The sequence below is a fragment of the Thermobia domestica genome, chromosome 16, assembly GCF_964235325.1.
Source record: "Thermobia domestica chromosome 16, izTheDome1.hap1.1, whole genome shotgun sequence".
NCBI lineage: Eukaryota > Metazoa > Arthropoda > Insecta > Zygentoma > Lepismatidae > Thermobia > Thermobia domestica.
Window position 1 is genome coordinate 183191368 of NC_137469.1, and position 23139 is coordinate 183214506.

The following is a 23139-nucleotide window of genomic DNA, read 5'->3' on the forward strand; positions in this document are numbered from 1 at the left end:
TCATTCTGTTGATATTTGGTTTTTGTGCCTTAATATGTCACAATTACACCAAATTTGATTGACTAAAACTGTCGACTTTGGTGAGAGCAATCTCACTGTCAGATTCGATTCTAGTGGAAATACCGATCGGGAATGTAGTAAATCTTTTTTAAAGCGGTCGTCCTGATGGAAATTTGTCCTTTGTTTTCTGTAACACTAGTCAAATGCTGGGATGAAACAGTCTCAAGCCCAAGCTTCTTCATTAGGCTCACTTTGCTTACTTTTCTAATTCTTTCTTAGTTATTGTGATCACTGAATAAGGCCATTTCCTAGTCGTGATGGGTACGCCATAGCTAATAGAACAGCCCATAAAATATAGATCAAATCAAATTAATGAACAACTTCCTTTTCTTGCTCTTGATGAGATTTCTCCTTTCTTTAATAATATGTTTCTCTGTAGCCGCACCACGCCAGTTAGTATTAAGAATTGTAGTAGAGATAAAGTTCTAAATGTCAATTAATGTATCAAAATTAATGTATTAATGTAGCTGTATGTGTATACAAAATACCATATGCAGCCTCTTGCAGAAACACGTATCTTTATAATTAGTAATCCACTACTATTAAGGTATACTACTAGGTTGTATAAGGAGCTATATCATTCATGCAAACACATAAGCGGATCCAGAGGGAGGGCGAAAAGTCGTTCGCCCCTACCCAGCGGCACCATTAACAGTGTACTTTAGTAGTAATTTGTGGCAATTTCAGATCATTTAAGTAATTTTTCACTGCTAGCATTCCCAACCGCCCCCTCCAGCAGTCCGTTCTGGATTCGCCCCTGCGCAAACATAATATACAACTCATTCAAGAGTACATTTCGTTGGCTTTTTAAATTTTTTATTTTAAAGGATTTTCATTTCTCGTGGCTACTTATGCAATTTTGTCCACAGGGATACATGCAATTTCCAGTCATTACGCAAATGCATTTATATACTTACTAGACTGCGGCTAGTTGGGGGCTTTGCCACTAGACCCCCGTTACTACAACCTTGCACCACAAAAGCCTCGAATCATAATCAATTTAAAAAGAAATGTCTGGGGATTCGCTTAGACCCTCTGGTATCACATTTGATCGTCCTACGGCCTCGCACATCATACGCCTGCAAACATAACGAATTTTTTGTTCAAATAGCAAGTTTCATTTCTCTAACATTCCAGGATTCCGAGATATAAAAATCTTTTTTCCCCGCCCCTTTTCTTCCCTTCTAAGACATACATCAAACAACGCTTAAGTACATATCTAAATATTTCAAATGAAAAGTCCAAATACTAAATTCTATGCTCCTAACCTTTAGAGGTTCCCAGATATTGACATGTTATAATAATTACAATTCCCACCCTCTTTCCTTTTCCTTTTTACTAAAACATCAAAAAACACTGAAACATGTCAAATTATTTTCAATGAGAAAACCAATTACCAAATTTGAAGTATCTAACGTCAAGAATCTCGGAGATATGGCCATTTTATTAAAATATTTTCCACCCCATTTTCCCCTTCCTCGACGAATTTCCCCAAGTCCTTCCTTAGTGGTATCCTACGTCACAGATCCTATATACTGTTCAAATTTCAAGTTTCTAGCTTAAGCGGTTTGGCCTGTACGGTGATCTGTAACTCAAGTCACTCAGGACTTTGCCCTTTTTATATACACAGATTTAAGATTTTATGGGAAAGCCATGGATTTTGTTCTAAGGCCGCCAGTGTCTTAGAGATGTAATAGCTTTGCTATAAACTTTAAGCAATTAACTGACTGATCTGCGTCTATATACCTATATTATGTAAAATACCGCTTATGATATTTATTTTGCTCGTAATAAAAAACAAATAGAAATGATGACGAAAATTCAAAGACATTCATGATTTTAGCGTAATGCTGCAGGAGTTCAGATCATTAGATTAATCATAAGAGCCGACTGTATAAGAAAGACTACATTAATTTCCAATGTGGGACAAAGAAAATATGCAACATTACTATGCAGTTTTTCAACGTTATAACTCAATCTGAAAATATTATCATAGGTCTCACAAACAATCGAATTTGAATCCTAACTCGATTAATATATAACAAAAGGTAGATCTATACAACTACTGACTTGAGATGCAAGTGGGATACTTGTAGTGTGTTTAAAGATATCCTAAAGACTAAATGATGGGGTGTACGCAACAGTGGTCTAACCCCGAAAAATGTGAAAATGAGATTTTGATGTAATCTCTTGTCATTTAAATTGAATTGTCTTCCCACTGAGTTAGATAAAATTCACCTAGTAAATTTTATATATATTTTATATAGTAAATTTTATATATATGGATACTTACGTCTGGGTGTGAATCTAAGGCCTAAAATATTCAAAACAGGAGTCCGAATCTGAACTTCGAAATTTCGGATCTGGATTCAGGAACCGGATATCCGGATCCAAGATTCAAAATTACGGATCCGGATCCGTCTGGCCATCCCTACCATATACAGAGTTTATAATGGAAATAATATATAAATAAAGAAATTATTACCCAGAATATAATTCTTCCTAGATTACTCCGAAGCTCTCACATTAATTTTGGTTCAAGTAAAGAACGAATGAATTTAATACATAGACCAAAGATTATGTGTTGGAAAATTTACAGTACACGGTACGTTCGAAAAATATTGAGTCCCTCAAACAAAAATTTCATTACCCTGATTGTAATGGCACATTACACACCCTCGTCCTGAAATTTTAGAAAAGGGAGTTATGTACTCCTGTCCTATGAAAGAAAGTAGACTCCTATACGCATCCATAACTAATACATTATTAAAAAGAAGGATTCTTCAGGTCAAAAACCTTCCAAATTTATATTTTAGGCAAGTTTTTACCCACGAAAGGGAACGAGATGGACTCCAAACTTCTAAAGCTACATGTCACGGTTCTATAACCCCATTCTGAGGTGGACCAATTTACCTATTGTTTTAGGGGTGATCCTACGCACCCCTGAGTCATGATATCTGACTGCATATTCGACATGCTGAGAAAATTCTAGCCCATGGTCATATATCACACTACCTACATATCATTCATAATGAAAAATTCGAATCTAAGATGGCGACTGTTTGCTTTTTAGTTTAGTTTCTTTTGAGTGTAACGTCCCGTTCAGCAGCAAGGCTATATGAGACGTGGACCTACTGATTAACGTGGAATCCGAACCACATGAGCTCCCGCCGGGAATCGAACCCGCATCTCCCAAACCAAAGGCGCGTACGCTAACCGCTTAGCCACGGAGGAGCTCGCGACCGTTCGCGTGACATACTCCAAAAAGGTCTCCTGTGCCTGATGTGTATCATCCATTTAACACTCAATAAAACTACATCCGTGTTGATTTTTAAAACGTGGTAAGGGACTTTTGATACACCGTGATGAACCTCCCTACGACATTTCATCACCTTTAGAAATGGTCGAATTGGGATTCCTGGTTCCCTTGACGTGGAACTACCCTTTGAACCAATCTTACTAACTATAAATAACATAGCAACAAAACGCAGAAAAGTAACATTTATTTATTTATTTTTTTATCACTGAAATCAAAAGCATGTTTCATACCTTTCCTATAACTCTCAATGTTTTACAAAAAAGAATGCTTTAGCTTCTATAAAATAAAGGCAGTTTTCCTGTAAATAATTTCTGGATATAAAATAGACCACTTGCAATAAAATAATTCTTTAAAAAAAAAAATACAGAACTAAGAAATGTTAAATTCACCATTTTATATCCCTACACATTTTGTACTTCAAAACCATCACATAATACTGTTTCGACGTCATAGGATTAAAAAGGATTCAAATTATTATTCACAATATGACATGTGAGTACATGACTGCCGAATTAGAGCATGTATATGATCCATGAGTATATGACTGCCGAATTAGAGCATATAATATGAACCATAAACAAATTAAAAGAAACTTTTCAACAATATTAGACTGATCTATTTATTGTTTAAAAGTGGACAGCTATAAGCTTATTCTTGCATATATCATCGTTGTGAAAGAATGCCGAACACGAGCCAAATTAATATTGTAAATGGAACTCGCATGCTCTGTTGTTGACGGAAGCATAGCACTCCGTTTCATTCCTGACTGGAGTTGTCCATATGACAATAGATTGACTTAAGATTGAAACCTTTTCTCTCCTTTGCTTTATAAAGAATACAATACACATATTGTTGATTACATTTATCAATTACTCAAGAAATAATTTCCCTAATTTTTCTAGATCGATTTTAATCACCAAATAAATTATTAAAAGAAAAAAGAAAGCAAGAAAAGAAAAATAATGAATGGAAACTAGATACAGACAATAAATAATAGTTATAACTTCTTCAAATGTACACTCATGTCCAAAATGATTGTCGCATATCTATAACTGTCTTTTTGTAGAAATACAATTTGATAGTGATTTTGTAGGGTTCTTGTAATACTGTTACTATATATATAATCGGAAAATGTAGATATGTGTTAAATTTCATAGAAAAAAGAATTATAAATAAGAAAATTAGAATGAGTAAAACAAAATGTTGCTAAATGGACATGAAGGTTTTTTTTACAATATATTGTTCTTATTTACAGATCTTTTGGTATGAAATTTACCACATACATGTCTTTGCCGATTATACACATACTAACATTATAATAAATACCGAGCGAAAACGTTATCAAATTATATTTCTACAACAGAATATTTATAGATATGCGACAATTATTTTGGACATGACTGTACCTTTTAAAGCTCATTTATCACATCCACAATGGGCACTATCTGATAAAGGGCAGCTGAATAACTATGAATAGTTATTAATTGCCTATAACTAGTTAATGGCAAAACTAGGCAATGAATAGTTATAATTTCTTTAAATGTACTTTTTAAAGCTCATTTATCACATCCACAATGGGCACTGTCTGATAAAGGCAAGGCACATTGAACAATTACAGATTTCTCGTCGTGATCCACACAACTTCAATCACTATTCTGACGTCTTCTTTTTACGGATAACTTCTGACAGGACGACGCTGCACGAACCAACAGGATACTTCCAACACACATCTGCAGAAAAGTTTTATCATTAGATTGCAATTTACTGTATAATGTAGTTTACTACTGTATCAACTACAAACTGTTAACGAGGATTATGTATCGAGCTAAAGGAAAAAACTCTTACACGTAAACGAATTGTATTTTGACAGTTTATATTCTGTTGCTTCCTTCTTAAAACCGTAATATACCAACCAACGTTTCTGTTCTGGAGGCTAATGGGGAGATATTTTGTAGTTTCTAAGAACTGACTCGTAAGCACATACACAAATCTGAAGGCAAGGAAACACGAAGACTGTCTAGAAAATAATATAAAAATCAATTGAGAATGCTCCAAGAGCATTGCCAGAACGAACTTAAAAAGAATTAATATTTCTTAACCTCTACAGGCTTTATACCAATTGTTCTATGTATTTTATTATTATACTAACTAGCTGAACCTGCGCTTTCTACACAGCGCATCCCTCGCATATGAGCATAAATCTCCTCCTCATTCCTCACAATATCTGTACATGTCCCTTTACAGACACAAGTGAAAGACGTCTTCATAAAAAATCGGCAAGGGGTATCATAAAGGGGAGATTTTTTCGATTATCTTTTCTCAATATCTCGCACCGTTTGCAAGATTTGAGCCTACTTCCGGTTGGAGTTTCTAATTCATGTATGACCAGTGTTTTCTTTCTTCTTGCATGCAGTATGTAATAAGCAAATACATTATATATACAATTAATTATAATGTCAGTTATATATGGTGTTCATTGGGCAAAACACACAAAAAATAAAGATTTATCTTAGACTCGAGAAATGGTTATCCTTTCCTTTTTCATTATTATTTGGCCATGAAACAAACGCCTGAGACATATACAACCCCAATATACAACAATGTGGTGTTGGAATGTATGACGCATAGGATATGATGCTTTATTTACTTTTTTTTTTAAATTTCAACGCTTCCAGTTTCCCCCCCCCCCCCAAAAAAATAATAAAGAAATAATGGCCATGCTTTTTAAATATTCAATTAGAACTAGACAATCTACGCAAAATTTCCAATCGATCAGTGAAAACGTCATCTTTCTAGAATCTGTAGTTTCCGAGATCTCATTGTCGAAAGGATTGACCACAAACATATAAACGTCCTCAACATATAGTTTAAAAGAACTCGAAGATTGAAGCACAATTCACATACATTGATTTTAGAGAAGTCTTATTAAAATACAAAGGCTTTGAACAATAATTTTATATCACAAACTTTATGAAAAAGATATAGTTAACTAATTTAGACTACTTAAAGTACAAATACTTAAAATGTTTGTCTCTGTTAAACGTGAAATGACACATAACCGTAAATGAAAGATTTGAAAGCTAAAGTTATAGGTTGGAGCTCAGGCACTTTTAATTGCTATTGTAGTATTTTAATAGATAGATTAAACAAGTCTTGTAATATATCTATCCATTTATAATGTCCTTGAGTACTAACTGTTTTTGCACATATTTTGTTTAAGAGTTCTCTTAAAACGTTCTACGATATGCTGTTTTACGAAGACAACAAACATTACAAATGGATTTAGCAGATATGCAAAATATAATAATTACAAATGTATATTATGTTGTATTGATATTTTTTTTACGATATGCATACTGTTTCGTTAGAAGCAAAGAAAGGTCCTGAAACTGTAAAAGCAATATTTTTTTTTTTTTTTTTTTTTTACGTTGCCCATATTTAACAATACAAAGAGTTAGGTGGTGAATTTATAATCAGCATGTAAAATGGCTGTTGAAAGAATATGAAATTAATCATTATAGTGCTGCAAATGGAGGGTTCAAAATTGAAAAATTCACAAGTATCTATTTCTATGTCTTACGGTTCCCGAGATATGGCTTCTTAAATCTCCCAAAATCCGAACCTTTTTGGCCAATATCTCGGGAACGGTAAGAGTGAGGCAAAAAAATTCCATCACTTTCCTCAGATAGTCTTTGGTGCTTTATCGAATGGAGAGCTCAAAATTGAAAAATTCGCAAAGAAAACACACACACAGAGACAGACATAGAGAATTCACTAACGAACTTTTTTAAAGTTCGTTGATACAGCAATAATAAACACTGAATTCTATAACCGTAAGGATAGAAGGCATGGCGCTTTTGGTGTGGGTTCAAACCCGGCCCAAGAAAAGTTTTTTTTAAAATTTTAATAATATTTTATCATTAAAATAAGATAAAAATAATACTTATTTACCCTTGTACGTAATATATAAAAAGTTATTTACTTATGTAACAAAACATAGCTGAGCGAGCGTTACCGACCGAAGAGGGTTAGAGGCCCCGCAGGGCTCGTTTTGTTCCATATTGACTCCCATAATAATACCACATTGACCCTTTTGTTCCATAATAATACCACTCAGGTGGTGCAACTTCGATGTAGATCATCCGCTTCCTTGTGACAAAACAGCTGGCTAGGGTACAGCATAAAAAATTTTGCTATTGAGATTTATCCAAGTAAAGCACTTTAACGTGAGATTTCAGAAGCATGGCTAAGCTGAGTACAGGAGTGGAAGATGAGCAACATGGAAAAGAACTGAATTTTCAAATCGTGATTCTTCTTCAAGAAACGACTTACATACACTCAGATAAAGGGATGTAGGATTTAGATTTCTGGGCTTTTGGCATCTAAGGCCATTTAGCCCGTCACGTTTGAGGGATGACGTCCCTCGGCGAGCACACAATCCGGGGAAAGGGAAGGAAGAAAGGGTGGGGAAAGGAAGGAAGCGGCCTGGGACCTATAAGTTAGGTACCACCCCGGTATTTGCCTGGGGTGAATGAGGAAAACCCAGGAAAACCTCATTTAGGGTGGCTGGCCTGAAAAAGCGTTTTACACTTTTTCGACCGAGTGCCCCCACCGGGAATCGAACCCGGGACCGCTCGCACCGAAAGCGAAATATTCAGATGAATATTATACAAAATGTCATACCTTGATTTATTAGTGTATATGATGTTTCATAGTTTTTGAAACTTTTACCGAGTAGGGAGATATTCTGGTGAAATGTTACTACAAATATACATAAATATAACTACTATAAATAAACATATGAACGTTAACATTTATATACATAAAATACTCAAGTTTTTAGTATGCAATCGAACCCGAGTCTCATACAAGAAATACTGATAATGTAGGTGTACTCACGAGATATCTGGGGTTTCATGGATTAGGAATAAGATTTCGGGCCTTCAGGCATCTATGGGCCATTTAACTCGTCACGTATGAGGGATGACGTCAGTCGCCGAGCACACTGTCCGAAGAAAGGGAAGGGAGGAAGCGGCCTGGGACCTATAAGTTAGGTACCATCTTGCCATTTGCCTGGTGTAAATGAGGAAAACCCAGGAAAACCTCATTCAGGATGGCTTGCTGCTAAAGCTTCCTACGCCGGAAATCGAACCCGGGACCCGAGAGCGTTAGCGACTACGCTATGCGGGGCCACTGAAGTTTCAAGCAGATAAGTATGTATTTCCTTTCGTACGTATAACTAAGTTTATCAGAAACATCTTCTTAAAGATTGCTAATCAGAACATCTTATCTAGGCATTCATTTTTTCAAACACATAATACCAGCATACTGAAAGTGAACTGTGGAAAAACTATTTTAAAATAATCCTTACCTTTTATACAACTTTATATTCATGGGCACTGAATGCATGATTGAACTTAGTTCTGAACTGATCTTCCAATTTACTGAAAGCCTGCCGCACTGGATCATTGGACGGGGCCAGTTCTGTAAGGGATATCTTCAAACATTTTAAAACAAGAAGGAAGTCAACAAGTAATTCGTAATCATCTCCCACGCGAAGGCCATTTTCTTCTCTTATATGGTACGCTGAACCATGGCGATAGAAATCCCATGCATACGCATTCAGTACAATACTTGTATCCATTATGGGAATCACTTTCACATCTGTGAATACCTGCCAATAAATAAATTATTTTCGATCGTTAGAAGTTCCTAAATAAAACATGTGCTCAAGTAAAGAACAATAAATACGCATAAACAGAAATAATGAAGGCTGTACTTAAGAATATATGGCGTATATCCACATAATAATTTTAAGTCCAGGGTAACCTTGCTTTAAATTTACAAAAGAACGCTGGTATACGCTGATCACCTTCTTTGTATTATGGTCAAGTTTTGAAATTATTATTATTAATAATAATACTAATAGTAATAATAATGTAAATTTGTGCACGTGACCTTCGTTTTGTACGAATTTACTTCTGTGCACTAATCTCTCATGTTCTCACTTTTGCAATGGAAACAGGTGTTTGATACGCAATCGAAAGATCTTTTCAGGACAAATATTTTGATACCTCAGTCAGGGAGGAAAACGGAATGTGCGAGAGGAAAGCGGAGGAAAAACTCAATTGTTTTGGATAATTCGAAAAAAATCGGGGCTATCATCTCCAAATCTTATTAGAAATGTAAATGAAAAAAAGAAATTTTTGAGTTTTACGTCCCACGGATATGCCGGTTAGGCTAAAGGAGACGGTGATGGTGAGAGATGAATGAAATGGTGGAATGAAGAAAGTGGGAGGAAACGGGATAACCCCGAGAAAACCCACGCACACGGCGTTTGTCCACCACAAAGTTCACTTGGCGAAAGCAGGGTTTGAACCCGAAGCCCAAGCACCACCAGAAGTGAACGCTCTACCACTGAGCCACCGCGGCCCTTATTGGAAATGTATAACAATAAAAATGTGTCACAGAAAACTAAAAGAACCAATGACAACCACAAAGCAAAGCCAGATAAAACAGCAAAGGAATATATTCAATTTTGAGCTCCTTCATGGCTAAGCAGTTAGCATACGCACCTTTGGCATGGGAGATCCGGGTTTGATTCCCGGCGGGAGCTCATGTGGTTCGGATTCCACGTTAATCAATAGGTCCACGTCTCATATAACCTCGCTGCTAAACGGGAGGTTAAACTCAAAATCAACTCAACTCAGTAAATTCAATTCAGAAGCATTGCGGCCGCATTTGTTGTTCCAACAAAAAGTAAAGAATTTATTGAATAAATGTTGACACAACTTTCAAAGGAGCTGACATTACAAACTCATTGTTGATTGCCAATTAAGATCACAGAACTGAGATCAACAACGTTAATTATTGATAGTAAGTGGTATACTCATAGTGAGTGCCAAATAAAGAGTCTGCGACGTCTAGAAACGCGCTTAAAAAAAATGGTTCAAAAGAGAGAATCGCAAGTAGCACATAACTTACTTTCTTTGCTCCTGTGACCGGTCAAAAGAAACCGTGAAGAAATAATTCCTAAACCAGTTTATTCCGTATTGAGGACACCGTGATCTACTGGTTAGAGCGTTGGATTCATGTCCACGTGGTCCTGAGTTCGATTCCCGCCCGGAGATTCCCCAATTTTCGGCGTCCACCCAGCGTCGTGTGGCAAATTGGGAGTCACGTGAACAGAAAGCTCCCGATACGCTGGTTCGTCGCTAGGCTGGATATAGTTCCACCAGTCGCTAACAGATGGCGTGGAGCGGCTCACGTCCACAAATCGGGCTGTTACGCCAAGTGGTAATTCCGTAATAATATTTCTTTTGAGATGTGGATAGTAACTTAATTGTGATTTCCTGGAAATGCATAGATTTACTAGTAGTATGTACGTAATCGTTAGGAGTATCTGTCATTGATCCGAACACAAGTATCACGTTAGAAGAGCACACGTAATTATAGATACAAGTCGTTAGTTATTAGTCTATTTCTCATAACAAAGACATATTTTTAGCACCATAAAAAGTATGCATGGCATTTGAACTACAAATGTTACCCTGCTCAGCTTGTCATTTGTTGGCTGATATACACATCATCATCAAGTGGTTCAAATTTACTATTACTTCCGGTTTCAATACTCATTTCCATACAGCAAAAACGGTATGTACAATCGAGATGTGTCTTTTCCAATCGATTCAGCGTTCCTAGAATAGATTCCACCTGCTCCGCTAATCCTCTATTCAAACCGGAAGCAGCTGAAATAAGCTATTTCCAGTTCCAACATTTATCGCCATGCAACAAGCGGCTTTTCTCTATAAAAGATTCAGCGTTTGAAGACAACATATTATGACTATCCGTAACACTATACTCAAACCGGAACTGGTTCAAATTTACTATTAGTTCCGGTTTCAACGTTTATCGACACAGAATGGAAACGGTAACAGACATCGAGAAGAAGTTGTTTTTTTTGAAAACTACTCAGCGTTTCAAGACAACATATCATGGCTATTCACAACACACTACCAAAACCGGAAGTGGTACAAATTTACTATTACTTCTAATTTTAACGGTTATCGACAGAGTGGAAACGGCTGTTTTCGTAAACGATTCAGCGTCTAAAAACAACATAACATGACACTCTACCAAAACCAAAAGAAATTCAAATTTACTATTATTTCCGTTTTTTCAATACTGATTTGCAGCTATTATGATAAGACTATAAGAAAATGTCAAGCATGCCACTCTCAGATTATTTGGCAATCAAATACTAATTGGTTTTGTGTTTTACCTTGTACTAAAATTAAATTATGTACTGCAATTTTGAAATCAAGCTTTACCACTTGAAAAAATGGAATAGGAGAATTACCGTGTGATGCCAATATTAGGTATAGTCATGGAGCGTTTTGTTCTGGTTGGTCGGAGAGGAGGGGGAGGGGCGCTAATGGGAGTTCTTGCTCCGGGCAACAAGCGTAGCCTAGTTGCGTCGCTGCTTACAAGGGAAGTTCGGGAGAAAGCAGTCGCCTGCAGAGAAACTAAGCATATCATTTGAAGAACAAATTCATGCTGATTACAACAAGCTAATAAAATTTCTGTACGGTTGAGAACTGTTCGAGAGATTCAACTTGGAAGTTTATATGAAAAAATCAGTATATGCGTCAAGTACAACATTATTAGCAACGCATATTGACATATGAATTGAAATCTATCGCAAGTAACAGAAAAAACTGTTTTGCAATAACTAACGGGTTTCTTAGTTAAAATTAGTAATTATACTGTTCACAATAATTATAGATTAAAGATAAAAATTGATCACTGTTGTTCTTCTGTTCTATGAAGAAATGACGCAGGCAAAATACTTTCTTGCACCATGAAAATTTTATATGTGCAATTGCGTTGCATCCGTCAACGGAACAGTTCGCATAACCTAAGTGAAAAGCAAATTCGACAAGGCATATAATTTGTTTGGTAACCTGTGTTGTGGAACGCAAACTGAAACAATTCAATGTATCACGGTGATCGGAGCTGATTCTTAAGCTTGGACACGAACTTTATTTGATTGTTTCGTTGGTACATCTTAACGTCCGGATGAAGAAGTTTTATACTGTGTACAATTTCCAGGACTGGTCGGAATCCAAACACATCAAATGATTATACAAATCGTGTGCAGTTCTTTGATACATTCTCAACCATTACGTCTTTGCCAACCATCATCCAACTTGCAATGGACAATTTGTCTGTGAATGGACCCCAGTGATCAAGCAGTAGCAAGTTCAAACCATTAGATCGCTAGTATACGCAATCGTGCATTTAGCGTCGAATCTTTCGAAAAGTTCTCAACCGTACAGGAATTTTATCAGCTTGTTGTAATCAGCATGAATTAGTCTTTCAAATAGCATGTTTAGTTTTTCTGCAGGGAGTGCTTTCTCCTGAACTTATCTCGTTAGTTTCGAAATCCATACTCGTAGTGGCATCTTAATTCTCTTCTACGAGTAACCAGATGTGAGACCATAAATTCAGGTGAGAAACAACTCAACAACAGAAAGAACTAGGATTGAAATACACTATTTATAGTTCTTTCGAAAGGATTAGAAGAAAGAAAACATTTATTCCAATCAGTGTTCAGCGAGAAAAAATTAGGCTAATTAGGTTAAAGAGGTTAAGTAAGGGTTCTATAAATAATCCATAACAACATAAGTGTTTGTGTTTGAACTATGAAAGATCCAAAATATTTCTATTTGAGGTTGTGATAAAAGTACTAATTTTACGAGAACCTAACAACTTCTCTTTCCTCTTTTAGGTATTTTCAAACACTTGAAAATTCAAATTTCTACACTGATTTAAATCTAAAATATTGAAGAGTTCTATTAATTTATTGATTAAAAAATTAACGTGTAACTGCTTTGCAGAACGAAAACGTAGGGACAATGAACTTAGAATCAGGAAGAGGTAATAACTTAAATGAAACAAAAGAAAGGAATTTAATTTGTAAAGAAGAAAATTCAAAGTAAGATAATGTACACCTGTAACATGTTTGTAACATGCGGAAGCGGTTTGAAACCGTAAACTCTATAGTTTCATGTCTTTTCAAGGATTTCTGAGTGAATCCACAAGTTTTCAAAATTTTGACTGACGAATACACATTGAGCAGGAACTCCAAGGTAAAAAACCTCTACTTTTGAAACCAGGAAGAAAGAAACAAAAACCAAAGAGAAAAGAACACAATAACACAACAGACATTGAACTCAAACAAATACTTGAATTGGAAATGGCAAAGGATCTTATGTATTTCGCCTTAAGTCTTTTGTCGTTATCATCTTTGTTTCCGCCTCGATCACCGTCAATATCATCATCATGGTCATCGTCTAGGCAGTCTCTTGTCTGTGATCTTAGTACTTGGACTTGGTTACGAACTGCATTAGAACTTTGGATCACAACCACTTAAATAAAGAAGTTCAGTCAGACCAAGATGTGAAAAGTGTAATCAACTACCAACTACTGTGGAGACAAAATCGACTCATCCATCAACCTTAGAGAGGATCATCATCGCAGAAATTAAGGAGTTTTGAAAAGCAGTTCAAAATTTATTCATGCCAGTTTTGGTTCATATAGTGTTATGTTATAATGGCAAGCTTCGGATTCACTAAGACATAAATTGAAAACACATGCACCTAAAACTTAGAAACCATAATTACATATTTCCAACATTAAAATATTTGTTCTTCAATTAAGACATTACACACAGTAAATTAAATGCACTTTAGAGTGTATCGTTTTATCACTCACAAAGAAGTGTGAGTGGTGCTTCCTTTTTCTCACTGGTATTGAAAAGTAAAACTTCACGCCTCTAAACTAATACCAGTGAGGGGAAGGCGAAAATATAATGATCAGTTCCTAAGCTCTCTTAATTCAAAGAAAGAAAGAAAGAAAAAGAACGCTATGAAACAGAAATAAAGATATTCTGAACAAATCCTGGCATAATCTTATTTGACAACTTTTAAAAAGCATTAAGGGCGTAGTATTCGAACATCTTTTCTCAAAAAAAAAAAAAAAAAAAAAAAAAAAAAAAAAAAAAAAAAAAGCAACTTCAATATAACCTTGTCAACATATCTGTTTTCGTATGTTTCCCTTAGTGCTATCAGTATCCTTTATAACTCTTACTTTCTTATTCATCCTTTATACAATCTTTACTAATGTCTTTAACCTTAAATTCGTTCTCTTCATCCGTGGTAATGACGACCCAATACAGTTGTCGAAATTATTGGCAGAAACTCTTCCTTTATACAAAGAAATTTGTTCTTTTTTGATTTCTTTTCTTCCTATCTATTCTTCTGCTGTTTTATTGTAGAGTAGTTGTCGGCTGAATGCGTGAGTTGAGAATTGACTAGAAGACAATTTGGAATCGATTAGGAATATCTTGAAAATAGTGGATATTGTCCTAAATAATATTCGAAATGTGTTTAAGTTTTCTTTCAGAAACATCTCACAATATTAAAATAAAAATTACGTTTTAAAAACCGCATATATAAGATCAACGAACAATATAATTGGCGTCTTGACTATAGGTGTAGATGATAATATATGTAAATTAAAGAAAATTTACTTTACATATTTTACCACTTTTGTATGAATGTGTATATTTAAAGAACTATTAAACGTGTCATATTTGCTTTATTTTATTGTATTAACGAGAATCATAAGCAAATATAGAGGAAGATTCGTCAGCCTATAAGCGCTACAGTACAGGCTATTGGGTGATATCAATAAAAATAAGTAACTACTCCTGAGAAGTCCTGCTCGAGAATCGGAGTAACTACACCTGGAGTAATCTCCTCCCTCAATTTTGTATCAATAAAACAAGCCACTACTCAGGTCTAGTCTGCTCCAGATTTATGAACGTTTACTCGCGCTTCCCCTGCACGTAGCACTGAGTCGTATCAATAAAAGAAGTGGTTACTCATTTCTCCCATCTATTGGGCGGTCATTTCGTTGTGGGTAACTTATGGCGCAATATCCTAAACGCCATGGAAGGGACAAATAGCAACGACAGTTTCAATCAAAGTGTATTTGTGGATATTATTATAAGAGTTTCCAGTGGTACTTTCAAAGTCACAGTTACCAGAAAGTAAACGAAGAAAAGCCGAAGCTTTGAAGGCAAGTACAGTGAAATGCAACGAAATATCAAATACATCTACAAATGAGACACAAATCCAAAAGAGAATCTTTAATATCCGAGCAAGCATTAAAAAAAAAATAAATAAATAAAAATAATAATAAAAAAAAACCCAAGGAAGTAATACTGAAATCACGGGAACGAACCTCTTGGAACTGATGGATGTTGATTGGAATCCAGCAATATCAAGATTAGCACAAGTGCATATCACGTGTTGTCCGAGGTCTTGTCCAAGATTGTTTGGCTTTAAGAACGAAATCAGACACTTGGTCCCTTTGTTTCCTTTTTTAAATAGTCCAGCCAGTCACGTCGTCCATCTGATTGCGTTTCCCACACCATACGTGTACCCTTTCACCTTGGCATAAAAAATATATATTCTCATGTATACACCCTTCCTATCAGCGTTGAGTTGATTTTGAGTTTAATGTCCTTTTCAGTAGCGAGGCTATATGAGACGGGACCCACTGATTAACTTGGAATCCGAACCATATGAGCTCCCGCCAGGATCGAACGCGGGTCTCTCATGGCAAAGGCATGTACGCTATCCGCTTAGCCACGAAGGAGCTCTTCCTATTAGCGTATTCGTCTCCAAAATACTAGGTTTCTTTATTGCCACGTGTGTATAGTCAAGTGCTCCGATAGCACCCGGAAATGTATATTGTTCTTGCCACTCTGCCTTTGCTCTTTGAATAGTACACACACCTCCGGAAACAATCAATTTTCAGATTTCGCAATAATCGCATCCATTACACTTGTAGTAGTCATAGACACAGTATTTTGAGCCACAACAGAATCCCCTAACATTCAGACCTGGAATCCCAGATCACTCACGTAAAGCAAGAAAACCCGCATCTTTTCGTCATTACGTAGTGCACCACCCCAAATTTCCGCTGATTCTCCTAAAAACTGTTGTGCTAACTACTATACATTTTCTTTCATGAACCTATGTTTTTTGTAATCTCCATCTGCAACATTTCTATGCAATTTATAAGTTTTGCTACATAGCAAAACAATCATATACTCTGCCATATTTCGCACGGAGTCACCTATTTAGCTTGCTCCACAAATTTGGAGAAGTTACTAGCATCACAGAGGAGTCTTTGATTTTTATTGATATCAAACGCGTAGTAGTTACTCGGCTCGAGAATAGAGGTGTGGTTACTTCAAAAGGGCGGGGCTTCTCCGAGGTCAGCCGAGACGACTAGTGCTCAGTTCTCTTTTTATTGATACCAATGCGAGTAACTACTTCAAAATTGGGCGTAATGAGTAACTTCTCCGTTTTATTGATATCACCCATTGTCTTAAGCATTGAAAACGGAATTAAAAGTAACTGATGAATCTACATAAGACTATTGATACATAGGTTCAACATTTCTTAAGATACAGCACAGGATATTGTGCATAACAAACCGGACTTTTCAAAATCAATGTGCAATGAATGTTCACGAACCTGACTAAGAAGCGATAATGCATCCCTCTCAAAACTTTCGACAGATAGTATTTCGAGATAGGCAAGATCTCCTGGTTTAGTTTCATCCACCTGGAAGTACTGTGGCTGCAACTAAATATGCTAACACGTTACCGAAGTCGCGCCGTACTCTCCGTGAAAATACGCCCGAACAGATATGCTTCAAATGTCAGATTGCCACATGGCAACACTACCTCTTGCTCGACATTTTTGTGTCAAAGTTGCTCAATTTTGATAAGGGGTGCTACACCACCCAACTTCTGACTGAACATGGCTTCTTCACTTTCACCTCTTTAGTTCCCTCAATGATTCACTGGGAATGGTAGGGACGGGGAACAACGATTGGACTTGGTTCAATAAAGCAAATTTGTTGTCTGCGGGTGGTCCATACGCTTAAAACACGGGTTTGTACGGACAGTGTACTAAAACTAGCACGACGCTGAAAGAAATGTCTGGCGCATCTCGGTTCTTATGCTGAAAAATATTGTGTACATGTTCTACTTTCTCAATCTGCGTATAAAATTTTTGGTAAGAACAAAATGTGCGTTACCTTTCCATCTTCCCTTGTACGGTTAACTCCATAAATCATCTATGTTGTGATTCTAAAATCGTCCTTTCTAAAATACTTTCTTCTAAAATCGTTTTAGACGCAGGAAACTAAAGAGATTCTGTCAACATTAGCCAATATATGTGACTCAAAAGACGTAACAATTGATTCTGTAACTGTTTCATGGCCTTTTATCATGTTATTACCGAAATGCCTTGACAAATATATGCATATTCACGAAGGTTTGCATTTAAGAAAATACAAGTGTACGGAGAAATAGTGGACATGATGTCTGTAGTTTTTCACGATTTTGTCATTCTTGCATAAATACATTTTTATTATACAAATTTAAGGTTGAAAGTTATTTACTTTGTTATTATTAATACTTACTTGATGCCTGATGTTGGAGATAAGTGCATTATGGTCATACAGTTTGTCATCTCCATGGTCTGACAAAGCAGCAAATGATGAACAAATTCTATTGCGTCTGCTTTCTTTTACTATTCTTTCTTCTATGGTTCGTTCTGTTGGAAGAATAAATACCATATATTTCAATTATCTATTTATAAGTGCTAACATATAATAAACTAATTGAGCTTACTTTGAAATTTCTTTAATACTACTATCAATCTAAATATGCCAAACTTAAGGCTTTTAACTGTAATGTTAAAAATTCAAGGCACCACATTAACAGAACATCTATCGAACACTCTCTTTAAACACCCTGTTTACGCTTTGCAGATCTTCTTCACTAGGAAGATCTTTGTTGATGTGGAGGCTGTGAATACTGCCTTATGTGAGTTCTTCCACTCCACACCTGCTGAGTTTAACACGCACACACATTATATTTTTATATATATATATTGTAAGCATCCTCACCTTACAATGTGAGCACATGTTATACAAGCAACACGTGCTATTGTTTGTAAGCATCTGTGCAGCAGACGATACACAAAACCAGGAAAACACGAAGAACAGCACGACGGGAACCGAAGAGAGACGAGCCAACCAGAAATGGCCTATAAAAGTGGAATCAAAGAAGACGGAGTCATCAGTTGACCCATACTTCCTCTGGAGGCTGCCATGAGCGAAGGAGGTTAACAAAAGAACCATATCTTGAGGTAAGTGTAACACTTTTGTGAAAGTGGAGAAGGAAAACTCTTATAGACAACACAATTAACAAGATACGAGTTACATTTATCTCGTTTGAAAATTAGAAAGAACACAAGCACATGTGGAAAACGAAGCAAAGCACAGATAATACAAGGGTGAACCAAAAGTTTAATATATGTTGGTCATTGATCTCGGCCCGACGGTTTCGTTCATTGTCGTTCGAAAGACGAGAAATAAACGTCACTGCAATTCGTTTAACGTTTAGGTCATCCGCTAGAATGAGATGATAGTCCAATCCTATTACAAACAACATGGATTTCCTGCCTTCTGCCCTCAAAGATTACTTCACGCACTTTCGCGATCGTTTTCCATGGTTGTGCATGATGAAGGTCGACTAAATATCTGTCATCCTAAACAGACTTTCGGCAAATCTTTGATACACTTAAGCCACTCAAATGCTCTTGCTTTGCTTAAAAGTCTCCTTTAGCTGCAGTTTTCTTCGGATTTTGGATTTTAGATTTCTAGGCTTTCAGCATCTATGGCTATTTAGCCCGTCACGTAATTGGGGAAAGAAGAGGCCTGGGACCTATAAGTTAGGCACTACCCCGGCATTTGCCTGGTGTGAATGAGGAAAACCTTATTCAGGATGACTGGCCTGAAAAAGATTTTTACACTTTTTCGAACAGGTGTTCTCACCGGGAATCGAACTCGCGACAGCTCGCAGCGAAGGCGAGAGCGTTAGCGACTACGCTACGCGGGGCCACTAGTTTCCTTCGGGTTGAAACAAAACTTAATATAGATCCTCTGCTCCTACACGTTTATTATTTCAAAATTCACGCATTGCAAGGAAAGAGGCAAAAACTAAGAAACGTGTGCACTCCAATAATTCCGCTCACCAACTTCTCAGCTGAAATAGCTATATACCAAGAAGAAACTAGAGGTAGGAGCTCGTACTACTTTGATCATAATGTGGTGTTTGGTTTGGTGTTAATGGTTTATAATTAAGGTTAATTATTGGTTGCTAATATTATTGTAATTTGGTTAATTTGGGTTTGATGATAGCGAACCAGACAACCAACTAAACAACTACACTTAACGTATGTTATTAAATAGTTTATTTTTAATTTTTATAAGAATTAAATTAATAATGACTTAGGGCCTTGCATGGGCACTGTGGCTATTAGTTATTTTTTATTTTTTATTTTTTTATAAAGTTTTAAATTTATAGTTTGAACACAAGTTAGTTTAATTGGTTTTAGTTGAAGCTAATGATTGTTTGGTTTTGTTAATAATTGCTTAATTTAGACATTTTAAGAGAAATTACTAACCTAGTCGTTGTTGATGTATTTTAGTTTTGGTATAAAAGTGTTGAAATTACAATTACTAGAGATATAGAAATTTAGGTGCTGAATTGCGGGATTTTTTTGAAACGAGAATTTAATTGAGACTGCTTTTTTTTTGTGTTTAACATGCAGGTTGAAAACTACCTTTTGTGTTTTTCGCAATACTTTAAATTTTTATTGTTACAATTACTTTGCAGGTGATTCAATTGTCTTCCTTGTAAAACTTCCTTATACCTGACTTTAGATTTTTACAAATATTTTTACACATTTCCTTGATTAAAATTCTCGGAAACTCTGGGCATCATCTCACGAACTTCGAGTCCTAGTTGTCATATTTGCCTCTGTGGTGTGGCGTAGTATCTCAGAATTCTACTTGAACTTGACTGATCAGTAAGGTTGCGATCCAAGCGAAAGTTCTTGAACCATCTGGCTGCTGTGATGTGGTGAACTTCCCTTCACTTTCCGTCAAGTGTGAACATTTCAAATTAAAAAGTTTCCGAATTATACTTTGTTACACGTTGCGTCTGTCAGATCATACAACGAACTCAGTACTGTACAATCTTTCTGGGCACAAACTACCACTACCTTTGCCTGTGCTAGCGAGCACCTTCGACGCCTTGAACTCTTTCGGTCACCTGATATACATACCGGAAATGATGCACTATTACAAAATTTGTAAATCACTCATGTTGCAGAAAGAACTCTTGAAAGTAAACTACAACGAAAATAGAAGCCTAACACCTACTTCAAGAATAAAAAGAACAAGGTATATTTAAAAAAAAAAAAAGATAAACCCATTTATGATATAAACCACAAACTCAAATGTGGTTTTTCGGGTCACTAATTATATGATCTACTTCAACTGAGAGCAGCAAATCGATCAATAAGCAACACAACCACTTCTTACTTCGACTCAAGACTCCATGCGCAATGGAAAAGAACACAGAGGAAATTGAGAGCTGCTAGAAGACAAGAGTGATTTGAACACAGAGTGTGGTGTCCGCGCCAAGAGTAGATCAAACGGATTGTATCAACGAAAGAGTCGAATAGTCCACATCAATGAGGTCACATGCAATATACAGTATATAATATAACCTCGTACAAACCTAACAGTAATCAGTCCTGCAACTATACTGAATTTAACAGTTAAATTGAAGGTGGAAAGACTGCCCGCACACAAGACTTATATAAATAAATAAATAAACAATATTCCCTTTCACAAGTGAATATTGCCACTAACTGAACAATCTACACAAAACTTGCAATCTTATCAGTGAAAACGGCATCTTCCTAGAGCTTTGTGGTTTCCGAGATACCACTGTCAAAAGAACTGGGAACAAACATATAAACCTTTCTTTGGTAGAAATGAATGTTATGTCAATTAGAATAAACAAAGGAAAATTGAGTACTTTCCTGCCAGTATTTTCTAAACGTTTAAGTAACACTTATGACAAGGAAGAGCGCTTGCACACGTCTTTGATGTTGCAATTACTGCTTTCAGAGACAACTTAATATTGGAAAATCATAGTACGCAATACTCTACACACAAATAAATCACTCTTTAACACACGTACATAAGAATGGATATAGACAATTATTGCTTTTTGCAACTTACGGGACGTTACATAGTCTTTTGATGAAATGAATTCCACTTTAGACAAAGGCAGGCTGATATCTTCTCCCATCGTCTTCTCACAATATTCAGCGACACATCTAAAGTAATGATCGAATACTAACTCCACTTGTTTGTTATACTTTTCAAGTTCCTTTAAAAAAAAAAAAAAAAAATCGTAATATTCATTTACAAAATGAAATATTGAAATCTAAACTACTTGTAAAACATAGTCTACATTTTTGTGTGTTTTCATTGTTTGCTCTTGGGAACCAAGTGCAAACAACAGGTTCGCATCCGAAACTATGTTGCCTATGGTGAACAACATTGTCTTCGTGGATATTCTCGGTATTCTCCCGTTAGTTTTCACTCTCTCATTCCATTATTATTCAGCTGCCCTTACTATCTGCATTTAGCACTTAAGACACCTATTTTATTAAAAACCATCAAAACAGAAACTATGAACCGACTGACGAACCATTTCATGAATTCTACTTTACTGTGGTAATATCTATAATACTAAAATCAAATTCGCAACTTAACTATAAACTTTTAAAATTCAAAGTTCGTGTAACTTACGAGAAACGTTCACTGTTCCCACTTATCTGGCGAGCACAAATTCCTTCACTTTTTCAGGTTTTCCAACTCACGATCTACAAATTTTACAGGTGTATATGTAATGTAAACAGTTCGTCATCTAGTATATAGTATGTGTAGGCAAACAACTTGTAATTGACGCGTTCCATCTCAATTCAGGCAGGGCATGTACCGGTCAAGTCATGGATTTTGGTAATTATTTTTTATGAATTCCTTATGAAAAATTAAGAAACCCGTATTTTTTTATTTTCTCGAAAAAAATTTTTTTTACTGAGATATTGCCTCCTTAAGTTCATTGCCGGTAATTGCTGAGGACCAAAAAGTAGAATTCTGTACTACATTTGACGAAGCATATCTCGGCAACAAATTAACATAAAGAAGTAATTCTTTTTTTGTCTAATAGATAATTGTGCGTAGTTTGCGATGTCAGATTACTTCCATGTATTTTATACAGGGTGTCCAAAAATTGTGGCAACTTTAGAAAAAAATTCGAAAATTACATGATTTCGGCATTTTTTCCCTCTTTTTCGTAACAATATATATATTTGTTGTTTACAACTTTGAGTAGGCATGGCTAGGCTCTTTAACGCAAAAATACTTTAAAGAGGTTGTGACTGTTATTTTAGTTGTAACAACAATGAAAAGTTGGTCATTTTCGCCAAGTCCGCCATGTTTGGACGCCATTTTCTTAGAAAACGTATTTAAAAAAAATATAGTTTTTCCAGTATAAATGAGCTATATATGTATTCTAAAGGCTCACCAAGTCTTATGTTCGACCACGCACTGGTTTAGATTTAATGGCTAAAAGTTTCGTCCGAAAAATTGTGTTCACGAGGCAAGTCGCGGGATGTTGAAATTTGACGGAAGATGATGCTGTGGTCGCCGATAATTCATTTCTCACCTTTGCGAAGTTCGCA

At 35.9% G+C, this 23139-nt stretch overlaps 1 protein-coding gene across 1 annotated transcript in view; it reads right to left on the minus strand.

Annotated features, from left to right (window-relative positions):
• Positions 1–3545: 3545 nt before the first annotated feature.
• LOC145673540 (putative ATP-dependent RNA helicase DDX60) overlaps positions 3546–23139 on the minus strand; it is a 140423-nt gene continuing 120829 nt past the window's right edge. The window contains exons 7-10 of the mRNA XM_081743342.1: positions 21629–21779; positions 17948–18081; positions 8751–9053; positions 3546–5109 (exon numbers count right to left, since the gene is read on the minus strand). Coding sequence (XP_081599468.1) covers positions 8754–9053; positions 17948–18081; positions 21629–21779 — 585 coding nt within the window. The 3' untranslated portion in view covers positions 3546–5109; positions 8751–8753. The remainder of the gene's footprint in view (positions 5110–8750; positions 9054–17947; positions 18082–21628; positions 21780–23139) is intronic.